The sequence below is a fragment of the Sciurus carolinensis genome, chromosome 4, assembly GCF_902686445.1.
Source record: "Sciurus carolinensis chromosome 4, mSciCar1.2, whole genome shotgun sequence".
NCBI classification, from domain to species: domain Eukaryota; kingdom Metazoa; phylum Chordata; class Mammalia; order Rodentia; family Sciuridae; genus Sciurus; species Sciurus carolinensis.
Window position 1 is genome coordinate 47,225,809 of NC_062216.1, and position 16,454 is coordinate 47,242,262.

The following is a 16,454-nucleotide window of genomic DNA, read 5'->3' on the forward strand; positions in this document are numbered from 1 at the left end:
TCTTAAGTCTTTTTACTCATCGGAGTGTTTGTTATCCATTTGTTATGAAAACAGAGAAGCAGCCCATGTCATTGGAGCCCTCTGGGGCAGACCAAAGTCACTTGGGAGAATCTACAAAACCAGGTAGCTGGTCTTGCTCTCTCCAGCTCCACCCTCCTCTGGATGCACAGTGAATTTAGCTGCAGCATCAAAGCCCCTCCTGTGCAAAGGCCGTTATTATGTGAGCATTGCTAAATACAGAAGTTGTTTGTTCTGAATGACAGAAATAAGTATTGACCAGTTTATCCCCACATGCTTCAGATTCTCGGTGGGGAGCGTAATGTGTTCTTTCCACATTCCCCAGCCAGGCTTTTCTCCCCCAACAAAGCGAGTATTATGCACACTTCTAGCCGTAATACTGTATACTTAACTGTATGGAAATACAAATTCAGCTCTGCTCTTTAGCTTTAGCTTTCCTGGAGCTATAAACAGTAATGTGTCATGGCCATTGGTAAGCACTCAAAAGTCAAGGTAGTTGGTCTTTTGCAGTGTTCCTGTATTCTTAGAGTAATATTTTCCCTGCTGGCTATTTAAAACTGCATATTTTAGATTCTCCTTGCTGAGTTGCCCATCCCCTTCCCACCAAACCCTCAGGAATCTCAAAGTCTATAATATTTCTTGAGTTCTGGTCAGTTTTTCCAGCAAGTCAAAACCTTAATGTAAAAGCCTGGCATTGTGGGATTCATGCATTAGGGAGAAATTCTGCCCAAAGTTACTTTTCTGTTTGGCTTTGTCTTTCTTGTCTCGCTCAGAGGGTCATTTGTAGAGCTCACATGTCTTCATGACAGCCTTAAATGCACGACATGGGCTTCCTGCTGATGTGTGTGCTGCTGGGGATGGACCTAGTTTCAGGACTTCAGGGAGCCTGGGGGACACTCACAAAACCCCCATTGTTCCTCTTCTATCTTTCCTTAGAAACTGCAAGATGTAACTCTGGGGTCATCAGTAAGAGAATTTATTCTGAATTCAGGTCTTTACTATGAGCTCTGGAGTTGATGCTCATTATATTAGTCCAACTTTATTGATATGCTGTTTTCTCATGCAGTATTTACTAAATCTTTTTATCTTAACTGCTTTGGATCTCATCAGGAACTCAGAAGGGATTTGTATCCTTTTCAGGACAAATGGAAGCTTGTTTTTCAAATTCTTTCAGAAGCATCTAATTAGGGCATTAACATGTTTTCTGCTTCTGTCCCTTCCTGCCCTGCCATCTTATAAGGAAGTCCATTGGTTCCCTTAATACTATAGACCTTATTTCTTGAGATAAACAGTGGAAGAACAATCCCTCACTGAAGAGATGTTACCAGGCCTTGTAACTCCAGCTCTTAAAAGATATATAAAAACATTGTCCAGTGGAACTTTCAGTGATGGCAGGAAAGTTATATGATTTTCATACTCTAAATCAGTAGCTACTGGGCCAGGCATGGTGACACATGCCTGTAATCCCAGCAGCTCAGGAGGCTGAGGCAGGATCATGAGTTCAAAGCCAGCCTCAGCAACTGAGTGAGGCCCTAAGCAACTCAGCAAGACCCTGTCTCTAAACAAAATGTAAAAAAATGGGGCTGGGCCAAAAAACCACAGACCAGATATTTTCTCTGATAAGTGGATGATGATACATAAAGAGGGGAAGATGTGAGGGAGGGGAGGAAGGCAAGAAAAGAATGGAGGAACTTTGGATTGTGTAGAGGGAAATGGGGCAGGAGGGGTGGGGGAAGGAAAGATAGTGGACTAAGACAGACATTCTTACCCTATGTACATGTATGATCACATGAATGGTGTGAATCTACATTGTGTACAGCCATAGAAATGAAAAGTTGTACCCCATTTGTGTACAATGAAGCAAAATGCAGTCTGTAAAAATAAAAAAAAAATAATAAAATAATAAATGTGAGCTATGATAAAGCAAAAAAAAAAAAAAAAATGGGGGAGCTGGGAATATCATTCAGTGGTTAAGTGCCCCTGGATTCAATCCCCAGTACCAAAAAAATAAAAATTAAAAATAAAATAAAAATGAAACAGTAACTACTGCCAACAAATGGCCAGTGAAATGTGGACAGTACAACTGAGGAGCTGAATATGGGTTACTTTATTTCATTCAAATTTAAATAGCCACCACGCATAGATCTAGGGCCCACAGGGTTTATTGGCAGAGGTGAACAAGTGTAGACATATAAGTAAACACATCCTCCCACCATGTTCTTTAAACAGGGCTGTGCCCAAGTTCATGAAAAGAATCAAGGTTCCAGACTACAAGGACCGGAGCGTGTTTGGGGTCCCCCTGACAGTCAATGTGCAGCGTACAGGACAGCCCCTGCCTCAGAGCATCCAGCAGGCCATGCGCTACCTCCGCAACCATTGTCTGGATCAGGTGAGAACGACTACGTGTAGATCCCACACCGTCCTAGGAGCTCACTGCACACTCCTCCTAGTTTTATAGTGGAGATTTTGCTTCTATCCCAACACATAATGTTTTTCTTCCAAAAGGTCGGGCTCTTCAGAAAATCAGGTGTCAAATCCCGGATTCAGGCTCTGCGCCAGATGAATGAAAGCGCCACAGATTTTGTCAACTATGAAGGGCAGTCTGCTTATGATGTGGCAGACATGCTGAAGCAGTATTTTCGAGATCTTCCTGAGCCACTCATGACAAACAAACTCTCAGAAACCTTCCTACAGATCTACCAATGTAAGTATTCTTGGGCCTTCAGGTTTGTTGGTGTTGAGTGGACGTGGGGCTAACTGAACTTGTAACTCCTTCGGTGTCATTCTTGTTACAAAAGGACCTGCTTGGTGACCTCTTGGAAGGTCATCAGTTTCTTCCTTGTCTCCTTGTTTGTGGAACCAGTTATTGTATACTTACTGACTAATGAGAAAATAAATTTCCCTTATCATTAGTTTCTAATTTCTAAAGCAGTTGTACATTTTTATATTCTGATTCAGCTCCCTTTATTTGTTTCTAGAGCAATGCTATCTAAGATGCTTAGATAAAGAGCAGATACCAAGATATCTCTCTCCCTTTCTTTCTCTCTCCCTACCTCTCTCCTTCTCCCTCTCTCTTGGCCTTGTCTGTAGAAATTTCAATTGTTTCATATCTTTCTAGCAGGTCTGTTGTATTTAAAATTGCACAGGTGTCTTTGTGTTTTATCACACTGTAAAACGAATAAATAATCTTTTTCTGTTATTCATCACAGTCCCTGCCAGAAATACTTGGGAAAACAATACCCATGCCCTTCTCACTTTTAAGCAAAGCTTAAAGCAAACAGTTGTCGAAATTAATGATCAAGATCAGGATTATAGCTTTTACAGCCTTGTGTTTTTCTTGGCTCAGGATGGTATTACAGCAATGTGATTTAAAAGCAGCTTCTCTTGGTGCTGAAATTGTCCTTAGAACTGGCGCATTGGACTTCATTTTATGAGAAATGGAGTTGGTCTGGATTATTTCATTATTTGTTTCATCCTTTCATAGTTTATGAAAACACAGGTCACATTTTCCCAACCAAGGTATTTGTTATGTATTGTAACCATGGAGCTGTTTAATCAGTTTGTCCTATGGCCGCTACATTTGAGTGACTTAATTTTTCCACTACTTGCTTTTAAAAAGGTTTGTCTAGAAAAGAAGACCTGAAAGTTGAGTTCAGCATTTTCTACATGCAGATTATTTTATGGATTTATTTGCGTTTTTAAAATTTGCATAATTGTATGCATTTCTATAATAGCTTCTTGATATGGTTTCTAAAACTCAAGAAATTACTGGTTAAATCTATCTATTGTTTAAATTGACTGAATATTTTAACAACTTTTCCCACTTCAAGAATGAGCAAATCAGTTAAAATTATAACAGTCCTCAGAGATACTGGATCTTTTAGAGTCAAGGCTAAGAGATTTCAGTTCTTACCCTCTTGTACATTTTTCAGATAAGATTTTACATTGAACTCATGTTTAAGTATATGATGATTTCAAGAACTGAGATTGTAAATTAGGGATTTTTAGCGTGTGCTCAGAAAAAAGCGTTTGTTCTGTAAACTAAAAGAAGAGCATTATTTGGAGCTGAAGTCTGAGGTAGATTTAGGAGTATATTGGTATCATGGGTGTTTAAAATTTAACTCCTCCACAAGGCAGGAAATACCTGAGGGTAGTGACGCTGGTGACTGGTGGCAGTCCATAATTTCTTCCTTATTAACCTGTAGTGCACTTTCTGCAAGTGCTTGTTCAGTATTTGATGCTGATGTTTGCTTTGGGACATTTCCTTGCCACATACATGGAAAATCACTGAGCTTGGGGGAAATTCTTTTGCTGTGCAGACGTACCCAAAGATCAGCGCCTTCAGGCTATCAAGGCCGCCATTATGCTCCTGCCTGATGAGAACCGGGAGGTTCTCCAGACACTTCTTTACTTCTTGAGTGATGTCACAGCGGCTGTAAAAGAAAACCAGATGACTCCGACCAACCTGGCTGTGTGCTTAGCGCCTTCTCTCTTCCACCTCAACACCCTGAAGAGAGAGAATTCTTCTCCAAGGTACAGGTCAGATGAGAGGTGCACACATGGGCTCTGTCCTTCCCCTGAGGCAGCCTGCACTTCCTTATAGGGTTGCCACTGTATTCTTGTTGGCTTCTTACCTGAACTAAGTGAAATGAGTTAGACTTCCTTCATTTACAGCCCACACGTTTCCCCTGTACTTCTGCCTTTTTTTCCCACTCAGAATTTTCTAGAAAATGTTACGTTTAAGACAACCTACTAACAACCAGGTTTTGAGTTCTTGCTTTGCCACAACCAGTACTGGGAGGCAAGTCTAATAATAGTGTTGTCATCATATTTGTACCAACAAAGAACCATGCAGATTTACAAGTCTTAAAAACTGGATGGATAATTCCTGCCGCCTTTTCTCTGCGTGGTCCATCAAGCCAAACTTCCAGCCTGTACCCAAAGTTGAAACATCCAGGTCTTTAGGAACAAAGGAGAACGTTGAGCCTCAAAGGTGCTTCTACTCAGGATTTGGCTTAAGCCAATCATTTCCGAAATTTCTGCATAGAATGCACATATACAAGATGAAAGTGGTGGAGAAAAAGTCAAGGAATCTGAAAAATTATGAAGTCTGATAGCTGCTAACCGCTTATTCTACACTGAGCACAGGACCCTTCTCTTTCTATTGATCATCTCACTTCTCCCTCATAACAATCACAGGAGGCAAATATTCTGCAAATACCTTTTTCATACAAGGAAAGTAAGGCTTAGAGAAAACTTAGTTCGGTAAATAGCTTAACCACGCCTGACAGGAAGAAATAGCAGAGGCAGTCGTAGCCTCTCGACTTTCATATGAAGACCTTTTGGAGTGTCTGAGAAAGTGACAAACTGGGCTTACTGCAAACCCCCACCCAGTCCCACATGCATCCAGCATATCCTTTTCCCCTGCTCTAAAGGAACCTGAAAAGTTGTTTCCTAGCTGGAGACCTGGGGCCTAGCCACATGCTAGTTGAAGTTAGCTTTGTTCCTAAAGCCATACAATGCTTAAACATCCTTTTAACTAGTTCTGAAAGTTTGCTGGGGCATTCCAACTTTAATGGAATAGAGAACTAGAGGTGAGGAGAAGAGAGAAATCAGATAAGAGTAAGGCAACACCTCTGGGAAAGAATAGGTTTATCCCTCACCTGTGGAGGGGATCCTTTTAATTCAAATAGTAAGAATACTGACACCATTTACCCCAGCTCCCAGGGCTTCCACCCCACACCCTGCTCTGGAAGCTGCCTAGCTCCGCAGCAGGACCACAGCCTTTAAAAGCTCGCAAACCTGTTTAACAAAGTGGCTTTACATACACTGGATTTCATGAAAACGTATCTGTAGTGTGTGTTGTTGAAAAAACTCTGAGAAACTCCGGTAAAGTAAAAGCTCTCTTAAACCACTTGGTGATGAATAGGTTCCAGGAAAATGTTTTGTTTTGTTTTCCTCCTTTGAGTTTCCTTGAATAACACATTGATTACCAATATATAAATATCAGGCTCATTTTGCTCCCTTTATTTCTTTTATCTAGGGTAATGCAAAGAAAACAGAGTTTGGGCAAACCAGATCAGAAAGATCTGAATGAAAACCTAGCTGCCACTCAAGGGCTGGCTCATATGATTGCTGAGTGCAAGAAGCTTTTCCAGGTAAGGAGTTGGGAGGGTTGACTTCTGTGTTAGCATGACATGAATGGGGACAAATGTTTGGCAAACAGTTGGCTTGATATTTTGTTCATGTCTTAGGAAAACATCATCCTTTTCCATAGCTGGAGAATAGTGTGTGTGTGTGTGTGTGTGTGTGTGTGTGTGTGGCCTGAGAATGTCTTAATTATATATATTTATATATATATTTATGTATACACTCATTAATTATGTTTCATGAAATTGCTTCTTCCATATCCCTTTAAAAACAAAAGCAACAAATTATCTGACACTATGATTCTGCATCTGAGCAACCTGCCTTGATCAGTGTAAGCCTGCCTTTAGTCACTTACCCTCCCCCTCTAATTTACAAAGAATACCTTACATGGGAATACCTGTTTTAGACACGTCTGTGAAGGTGATCTCTCTGTATCCTTGTGACATCACATAAAGTCAACAGGGACTCCCTGCCATCTGTTGGAAGTGGGGACAGGGCTGCCTACACTGCCTTGGGGATCCCAGCCATTGCTTCTACCCTGCAGCTTCCGCTGATGGGCACTGAGGATGAGCACAGGTGGACTTTTCACCTTTTTGTCTTTCATGTTCTTCCCAGGTTCCTGAGGAAATGAGCCGGTGTCGTAATTCCTATAGTGAACAAGAGCTGAAGCCCCTCACGCTGGAGGCATTGGGACACCTAAGTAACGATGAATCTGCTGACTACAAACACTTCCTCCAGGCCTGTGTGGATGGCCTGTATAAGGAGGTCAAAGAGAAGTTTAAAGGCTGGGTCAACTACTCTACTTCTGAGCAGGCCGAGCTGTCCTACAAGAAGGTAGGGCTTCTCCCTCTTGACTGCTCTGAAATCCTGTGGTCAGGACTTGGGTTCATCAGAGAAAAGATTCTTTGGCCTGTGGTAATCCATAGCCATCTGAGCCCAGACCCCCTGGGTCAATGAGGAAACCAGTCACCTGAGGACTAATACTCATTAACTCTAAAGAGGATTTCAGTCAATTTCTAATGAAATAAATCCTTTGGTTCTACGGAATCACACTAGAGTTTCCTGGAGTGTTTTACTACTGTGCTGGTTTTTTTTTTTTTTTTTTTTTTTTTTTGCAGTGCTGGGAATTGAACCCAGGGCCTTGTGCATTCGAGGCAAGCACTTTACCAACTGAGCTATATCCCCAGCCCTGTGCTGGGTTTTAAAGGGACATTTTTGAATATGCTTAGATTTTTCCATAATTTGATCGGAATCCCCACAAACTCTCCTCTGTTCTCAGTTACTGTATTTTTAGCATCCTGTATGACATGATAGGTCCATAGAGGCATTTGCTAACACTCTCTCTACCACCTTCAATATAAATAAACAAGAGAGTAATCCATATAGCAATACAGGCTTTGTGGTATGATAATGAGCGATCTTACTTTATCACACACACCCTAATACAGGTGCCAGAAAAACAAATGTCAGGATTTTGACCAGAGTCAACACCAGCTATTTTGTTTGCTTTCAAGCCTGATCCTGAATATATTCAGGAACAGCAACCTATTCCTGTCATAGATTTATCAGCCTCTGAACACAGGACCAGGCCCTCCATTCACAATTTGCTTTCACAGCTGAGCTGTGTATGACTTATCTTAGCTCTGAAATATACATCCTCTTTTTCAGGTGAGTGAAGGACCCCCTCTAAGGCTTTGGAGGTCAACCATTGAAGTCCCCGCTATGCCTGAGGAGATCTTAAAGCGCCTACTGAAAGAACAGCACCTCTGGGATGTAGACTTACTGGATTCGAAAGTGATTGAAATCCTGGACAGCCAGACTGAAATTTACCAATATGTCCAAAACAGTATGGCACCCCACCCAGCTCGGGACTACGTTGTGTTAAGGTGAGATCTTCCAAACAGATCACTGTGGCACAGACAGCTAAATAGCAGAACCAAGCCTGTGTGTTATTGAATCTTACAAGAAGGTTACATGGTTCAAAATAAAACACAGGGCTCAGAAAATGGCGAGCCTTCCAAATACAAAAATATGTCTATATCTATTCCAGCAGTGTGTTCATCAGAAAGAAAGGCACGTTCAGATGAATATGTTTCTTGGTAACAACAGATTTTTGCCCCTTTTAGGATAGATTTTTCTGGTTAGAAACAGCTAGAGAATGAATAAGCCAGGAAATAACATTTGAGTCCCAAGTGAGATGTGGTTAAGGCTGATTTATGTGTAATTCATAAATTCTCTGGAGACATTACTAAAAGAGGAATTCTAAAAATCTCTGAGGAAATGTCACATCATTTGTCCAGAATTTCTCAAACAGAAGCAGTGCTCATTGAATGTCCACATTTGAAGACTTGTAAAATGGAAAAATGACTTTTAGATACACTTCACATTGGCTCTTTTTTCCAAGTCTGAGCTTGTATATTCTGAATGGACGTGGTTCTGTACAGAGTATTCATCCCAGAGCCATGTCCACCAGTTTAGAGGATGCCAGGAACCCAGGCATGGGTCACACATGGCACTGAGCCTGGCCTTTCCCTGTCCCCTCTGGGCGATGCCACATTTTCATTGTGGCTTCCAGGACATCCCTTTTTCACTCCCTCTGGTTTTGTCTCCACAGAACCTGGAGGACTAATTTACCCAAAGGAGCATGTGCCCTGCTACTCACTTCCGTGGATCACGACCGGGCACCAGTGGCAGGTGTGAGGGTCAACGTGCTCTTGTCCAGATATTTGATTGAGCCCTGCGGGTCAGGAAAATCCAAGCTCACTTACATGTGCAGAGCTGATTTAAGGTACGTCTTACTCTGACTTTTTGGACACAATGAGGGCTATGAGGAGGATTTAGACTTGTTGTCTGATGCAGAAGAATGAATTAAATGATCACATCATGGTATCTTGGTGACATCATGAATTAACACATTGATATTTGCTGGTCTTTGGGGTACCTTTTCCTAATATGAATTCCTTAGAAAATGTGATCCTAAAGCAACACAAATTTGGTGGTTCTACAGTGAATTTAATGCCACAGAAAATGATATTTTTTATGTTTGAACCATCAAGCAGACATTTCTCATTTATATATTCAAAGGTGTTTGAATAGTATGAAGAACAATTTTAGTAATTGATTAGGCCTATACCCTGTGCCAAAAAAAAATGTGTATTCCTATCAGAAAATGAGCGAGATACAGCAGAACAGACCAAACAAATGAAATTCTGAAAACTCTTTCTAAAATGTCTTTCATGTGAACTAAATTCTCCTTTGAAATATTTACATCTCACTAATTCTTTGGGTATCTGTGATCTCTTTCTATGACATAAGCTGAAGCATTTCCTGAGCAGTTTCACTCATTATCTATGCTTGATATTTTGTTCCTTAGAAAAAACTTGTCATTCCAAATGTACATGCCAGAAGATTGCCTGGGGATTTAAAAAAAAGTGATCTTTACTTACACATTTGATCCATCAAGAAATGGAAGTGGTGCTCGGGATGTGACTTAGTACTAGAGTACTTGCCTAGCATGTGCAAGACCCTGGGTTCCATCTCTAGCACCAGAAAAAGGGGGAAATAAAAACAAAATAAATGAAAGTGTATTGAGGACTGATTTCACCTTATTTCAGTGTTTTCCAGCTTAACTCATGGGCTTTTCCTTTCTGTATTAGGGGTCACATGCCAGAATGGTACACAAAATCTTTTGGACATTTGTGTGCAGCTGAAGTGGTAAAGATCCGAGACTCCTTCATTAATCAGAGCACTGACACCAAGGACACCAAATCTAGGTGATTACTGAAGTGAGGCAACTGTGTCCACCACCTGGGTGATTGTTTCCAGAACCTTACCAGTCCTTGGAAGAATCTGTGTGTGTCTGATCCTGAAGCAAATACAAGTCAGAATATAGAAAGTGACTGTAGCAATACGATTGATTTTTAAAGCTGCTTCTTGTTTGTTTAAGGTCTATTCTAGAGACCTTGACTGGAATATATAAGACTGCGAAAAAGAAAAACAAAAAGTTCTTGTATTCTTACTCAAATTGCTTCTGAGAAGCAAAACTCTTTAAATACATTATGGAAGACAATGAAGATACTTCATTCTCTGTGATATCTGTGTATGTTACCTATGTCATTGATTTGCAGTATGTTGAGAGACTGGTGTATCCACTGGAATAGTTGGTACTCATGGACATGTTTTCTCACTGAGATGAGCAAAGAAAGGTTTGCACAGAGGAGTGTGAATGTGTGTTTGTCACTGGTTGAGTGGCATAGATGTCTACGTTGGAATGCAGTGTCTGGCACACTGAGATGCCTCTGGGAAGAATGTCGATGCAGCAGGTTCAGTTTAACCTGGAATAGTTGACTACCCATGGATCCATCCAAAAAGGAGACCCAACAAACACTTGTCCATGTTTTTTTTTTTTTCCAAGTTGGTGAGCATACTCTTTATCCACCCAGCTCTTCTTTACCTTAGAAGTCATTGCGGGTTTACTATACACTCATTTCAAATGCAGTTTGTTTTTAGACCTGATTGCAAACAGGGATGTAGTTTTAACCAGTGAAGATAGTTCGGGAACAAATATCCCCCTCCCCTGACCTTATTGACTCCAAAGCACAGGGGTTTTTTTGTTATTGTTTTTGTTTGTTTGTTTTTTTAAGAGAGGTTAAAACTAAACACTCTAACATTTACTCCTGAATCAAGCATTAAAACTTTTTTTTTTAACCTGTTACAGTTCTTTGCAATTTCATGTGTATAGCACAAACACTATGCATGAGAACATGGGAAACTATCCCAAGGAAATTCCTGTAAATTTAACCCAGGCATAAAAGACTTTCCCCCCGGCTTTTTTGGTGGTTGTTAACAGCATTCCTGGAAGCTGCACATGTTTATTAATTGGTTTTGTCCTTATCAGCAAATAGGTTTTTCTGGTTTCATGACTTTTGTTTTGCTTATTTTTCCTACATTTTTTTCTTCTCCTTTATGATCCCCTCAAAATATATTTTAGTACTAAGGGGAAATAGTAATCACAGTGAAAGAATACAGCAGTTTTTTGGAAGGGTGGTCTTTATACAGGTTTTACTGTAATGGTAAAGATTGACTCTAGAGACAGTATTAGTAAATTTATTTTGTATGGATCAAAAGTGAATAATGTATGAATGAGAGTTGTAAGAAGGATTTTTATTTTGTTATAACTTAGTTACCATTGTCAGTGTTACTATTTCAAAGGTTCTTTGAAGAATTGGGAGGGTGGGTCAGATTAGAGTTTTAAAATTTGAGTATTTTGGATATCAGTGTTCCTCGTAAATATATAATTGTATATTCAATTTTGACGGCTTCCAGATTTGTAAGATTGTATGTTGTATATACCAATCTATTAAGAAATATGTACACGTCTATCCACTGTGCTTTCAGACATAGATAAAGCATGATAAAGATTATTATTTAAAATATACTTGTATTTATACCTCAGATATTCTTTTGGGTTTTGTACCTCAAGGCTTTTTCCCCCTTATTGTAAATACACTTTACGTGAATACAGTCTAAATGAAAAATAAATAAATAAAAGGAAGAAGTTTATAATTTGCTCTATATCTGTACAGAATATAATCAGTAAGTGCACTATTAAATGTTTAAAGTAAGGGAAAAGCCTGACCTGCTTTACTTTGTTTTGCATCTTACTCCCATTCTTAAAACCACAGATTGCAAAGCATAGCAACCTAACATTGACTAAAATTAAAAGACAGATTTGCTGAAGGAAAACAAAATCAGACTGCAAATCATTCCAAGGCCAAACTGCATCTGAGCCACTCACTCACAAACAGGAAACCCTGGAGAAGGTTCAGGAAGCAGGGTGACTCCAAACAAAGGTCCAGTTAGGAAATGATGCCCAGAAAGTTACGAGAACAAGCAATAGCAGAGGAAAGATGCTCATAAGCAAAGTCAAGGTCGCCAATTAGTTCCACCAAAGGTTTCTTCCCCACTGTTGCGCTTCCCATTGAAAGGATTCCTTAGGCCTTTGACCGGAGAAGAATCAAAAGGATTGTGGACATTTTCAAGAACTCCACGTATGTGGCCTAAAGCCTATCTCCACAACCGATTCGTGTGGCTAACTGCCTAGACTGTAAGCTCTTCAAGGGCAGGCACGTCTCCTGCACATCCTCATAACCCTCTACAGCAGCTTTTCAGTGTTTTGTACTTGGAGGCACCTAATAAATTTATTATTTGCCTAAAGTGAATTGGTTGAATTTTCTTCTGTGGCTTTAAAGGGAAGAGAATCAAGGTTTACTCACTCACTGCCACTTATCACTGCCCACTTTGAGATTGCAGAGACTGGAAATTGTTAAACCTAAAGGATCTTACAATTTAAACTGAGGAAACCAACACAGATACTATGCCCTAATTCTAAATTAAAGAGTTCTTTGTAATGTTTTTTTGTTTGTTTGTTTGTTTGTTTTCCTTTTCTTCCTCCACCCCCCCAAGTGCTGGGAATTGAACTCAGGGCCTTGTATATTCCAGGCAGGCTGTCTACACTGAGCTATACCCCCAATCCTTTTGTAATGGAATTTTAACCAATTTCGTGCAATATGATGTCTGCCTTAGAAGTAGACTGTGTACGCCTGTGATCTCATGGCTTCTTAGGAGGCTGAGGCAGGAGTATCATAAGTTCAAAGCCAGCCTCAGCAATTTAGTGAGGCTCTAAGAAACTTAGCAAGACCTTGTCTCCAAATAAAAAATAAAAAGGGCTAGGAATGTGACTCAGTGGTAAAAAGCTCTGGTTTCAATCCCTGATACAAAATTTTTTAAAAAATCTTATATTACACCAGAAGTAGAATGGGAAAAACAACTTTATTCAAATTTTTAATAAGACACAACAAAGTGGGTTTTTTTTTTTGGGGGGGGAAGGGATTTTAGTTTTTAACTCTTGACTCCAGACCTAGTTTCTTCAGAGCTGCATAAAAATAAAAATGGCCAAAGTACCTCATACTTTGCTTGTTTGAAGAGTTCTGACACTAAGTTACTAAGCGGTTGCACATGCAAGGCTGCTAGGATGGAGGAGATTCTGGCTTCTCTCCCAGGTGCTCTCTGTCAATCACACCATCCACCTGCTTAGTTCATTTAGTCATTTACTCAGCACCAACTACATACCTTGCTCTACACCCAGCACCGCAGACGACCATGAGCAAGACTGGCATCACCCTGCCCTCACACAATGAAGCTCCCTCAGATGCTAAAATAGAAATGATATTGCCACACGGTGTGCAGCAGGACAGATTCTCACCAGCCCAGGAGGGTGAGCTCAAGGTCCTGACAAAACTCAAGATCCTCGTTATATTCAAAGCATCCTACCTATCAATTTGTAGATGGGATGAGTTGGAAATGCCTAATAAAATTAAATAGTTCTTTAATAAGTTTTGTTTAGTTTTGTTTTAAGGCTGTGGAGACAAGTGGAATTTGAGGAAGCCAATGACCTGAGATTGCTGCTTTCCAACCTTACCAGTTAGGGTTATGTAGAAACAATGCTTTTTGGGATTTTTGTTTTTCCTTGTGTCTTCATATTACCTTTGTCCACTTCTCACACACCTCTTTGAGACTCACATGCATCCCATGGAGCATGGGTGTTCTCACTGATCTATGGGCAAAATGTGGCTCACAGAGTTAGTGACAAATTCAAGTCCCCAGACCTGAATGAACTAGAACTCTGATTCCAGCTCAGTCTACTACCTCAGACCACCTGCCATTTGCTGATCCTTCCCTAGTTGGGAGGCATTTTTCTTAACAAGAGCCAATCCATCATGGTATCAGCATCAGGAAGAACTAGGAAAATGAAGGTCTATAGCAAAATGACCACATCAGAGTCCCAAAGAAATTTATTGTCACTCAATTACTAAGATGACTAGGGAGAAATAAAATCGACCATGATAAGTATGAGGCAAATATATTTCCCTTCTCTTATTAGCTTCTTCATTTGCAGCCCAGAACCAGAATTCTGGTCCTCTGACTCTGGTGTTTCCTTCTGCTCTTCCACCATAAGAAAATATCATCAAATGCTACTGAGATATCTGTGAGGGTGCTTAAGGGCTCTTCAAATAGAAAGACGCGTTCATGAAAGTAAAACAGAAATGAGCCGAAATGCCTTACCTCTCCTGCCTGTTGAGGCATACATCAATGATTATAAAGTAGAAATCCTAAACAATGAGATCATGGCATGCATGTCATCTTTGTGTTCCATCAGGATGAAATCTGCCTAAGGAATTTAAATTCCATTTGCCCAAGGAATGCAAATTACGAAAGACCTCAAAGAGCCTCTGGCAGGAGAAGCTGAGGTAGGTCTGCACAGTGCACAGTTGAAATAAGTTTGGGCCCATTCTTGAGGGGATGATCAGTCTTGCAGGCAGGGAGTTTGCAGTATCATGTTAGCGGCTGTAGCCCAAAGTAATTACCTTTGGTGTGTATACACAATTCCCATGAAAGCAGCCAGCTTGCCTCTCTGGACCCAAGGCTCTGTTGACACCTATGGTATAAATACCTTGCAGAGATTTTTCACTTCATTGGATTTTTTGAAAGAGGGAAGGGATGCATCTCAGGGCTAGAAATGCTACTACTCACAGAGGATTTTCATTTCCTTCTCTTTCCTATTAAGATACAAAGCACCATGGGAAAGAAGCCTTACTCTTCTGATGAGTCCGAGAAAGGCTTTCATCAGCAATGATGAATGTCTTGTTTCTGTAAAAACAGTCCAACTCCCAAGGAGGATTGTTTCAAAAAGCTTTGTAGGTTACAGGTACTTTTTGTTTCCCTCAATACTGAGGCTCTAACCCAGGGCCTCACATGCTAGGCAAATGTTCTACCACTAAGATATATCTGAAGACCTGGTTACTGGTACTTTTAATAAAATACAAAATTTCTGACTCAGATCTGAATGGATTCATTCTTGAGGGTGGCAACCAGATGACATGTCCAAATTAGGCACTATCATGTACCAGGCACTGGGATATATGCCTTAAATAGTTAAATTCTCATTTAACTCTCAGCACTCCTTTGAAAGAGAATTCATTAGCCTCATTTTATTGACCAAAAAAAAAAAAAAAAAAAAATAGTCTTAAAGAGGTAGGAAAGCTTAGAGAAATAAAATAGCTATATAATATTTGTAAGGGACACGAATCCTAGAGTTGAACTTAGAACATCCTGCTATGAGAACAGTGTTCTATATCTCTCCTGTCCAATATGATAGCTAGCTGTTAATACATGTGACTGTTGAGCACTCAGAATATGGTTAGTGTGAATCAGGATCCAAAAGCTTAATTTTATGTAATTTTTTTCATTCAAATTTGAATAACTGCATGTGGCTAGCAGTTATGGTATTGGCAGAATTTGCTTTAAAGATCTAGGAATATTTGAAAGGAATTCAATCCCTGTCTCTCTCTTTCACTTCATTATCCTCTGTAAAAATAAAAAAAGGTGGCGGGAAGAGGACAAAAGAATAAGGAAAATAAATGTGGTAGATATTTATAAAAATGGAACTGGCTAACCCCCACTCAGCACTCCATCAACCAGAGGGCTCACACTGTAACTCCCAGCCACTGTCTGTGTTTCACAGGCTTGATTGAGATAGATGTCTTCTTTGCTGCCAGAGGATCTGGACAGCTCCAAAGCACAGATGAAGATGTTGTTGATCTGAAAGCCTCATGGTCCAGAACATTCTCCTTGGCTCATTGCAAGCAAAGGGACCCTCACTGACATGGCTGCTCCCACCACCCGCAGTCAACCTGTTGTGGACTGTGCCTGCTGGCTCAGTTTCCCTGGTTCTGGTATCCAGCCTTTCTTTCATGTTGGTAAGATGGCCACATGGCAGCAGGATCAGAGCCCATAGACTTCTTCAAGGAAATGAGTTATTGATCTGGGTACTATCATTTGGATCTTAAATGCGTCCCAAAAGCCCATGTGCTAAAGGCTTGTGTCCCAGAGTAGGACTACTAGGAGGTAGGGGAAACTTTAAGAATTGGAGCATAGCAAGAGGTTTATGTAATTGGGGGTATGCCCTTAAAGGGGACTGTGTGACCCCATCCCCTTTCTCTTGTTTTCTTTCAAGTCCCTGCCCTGTGATGATGTCCTGCCACAGGCCCAAAGCAACAGGGCTAATCAGTCATGGATCAAAAACTCCAAAACTATAAGCCAAAATAAACCTTTCCTCCTTATAAACTTATTGCCCCAGGTATTTTGTTACCATAACAGAAAGCTGAATAGCACACCAGATTTGATAACAAAGATAAGTCTGCACCTTTAAGTTGGCAGCGACAATG

General features: G+C 40.4%; 1 protein-coding gene across 8 annotated transcripts in view; it reads left to right on the forward strand.

The window, feature by feature from the left end:
- The window catches only part of Dlc1 (DLC1 Rho GTPase activating protein), a 378,868-nt gene extending 366,299 nt beyond the window's left edge, over positions 1-12,569 (forward strand). For 3 of the 8 annotated variants that reach the window (XM_047549288.1, XM_047549290.1, XM_047549287.1), the window contains exons 11-18: positions 2,248-2,407; positions 2,524-2,722; positions 4,338-4,557; positions 6,062-6,176; positions 6,784-7,002; positions 7,837-8,054; positions 8,783-8,956; positions 9,825-12,569. In XM_047549288.1, the coding sequence (XP_047405244.1) occupies positions 2,248-2,407; positions 2,524-2,722; positions 4,338-4,557; positions 6,062-6,176; positions 6,784-7,002; positions 7,837-8,054; positions 8,783-8,956; positions 9,825-9,945 (1,426 nt within the window). In that variant the 3' untranslated portion in view covers positions 9,946-12,569. Of the gene's footprint in view, positions 1-2,247; positions 2,408-2,523; positions 2,723-4,337; positions 4,558-6,061; positions 6,177-6,783; positions 7,003-7,836; positions 8,055-8,782; positions 8,957-9,824 lie in introns of those variants that run through there. The other 5 variants (XM_047549291.1, XM_047549292.1, XM_047549293.1 and 2 more) reach the window with 5 other exon arrangements.
- The last annotated feature ends 3,885 nt before the right edge of the window (positions 12,570-16,454 follow it).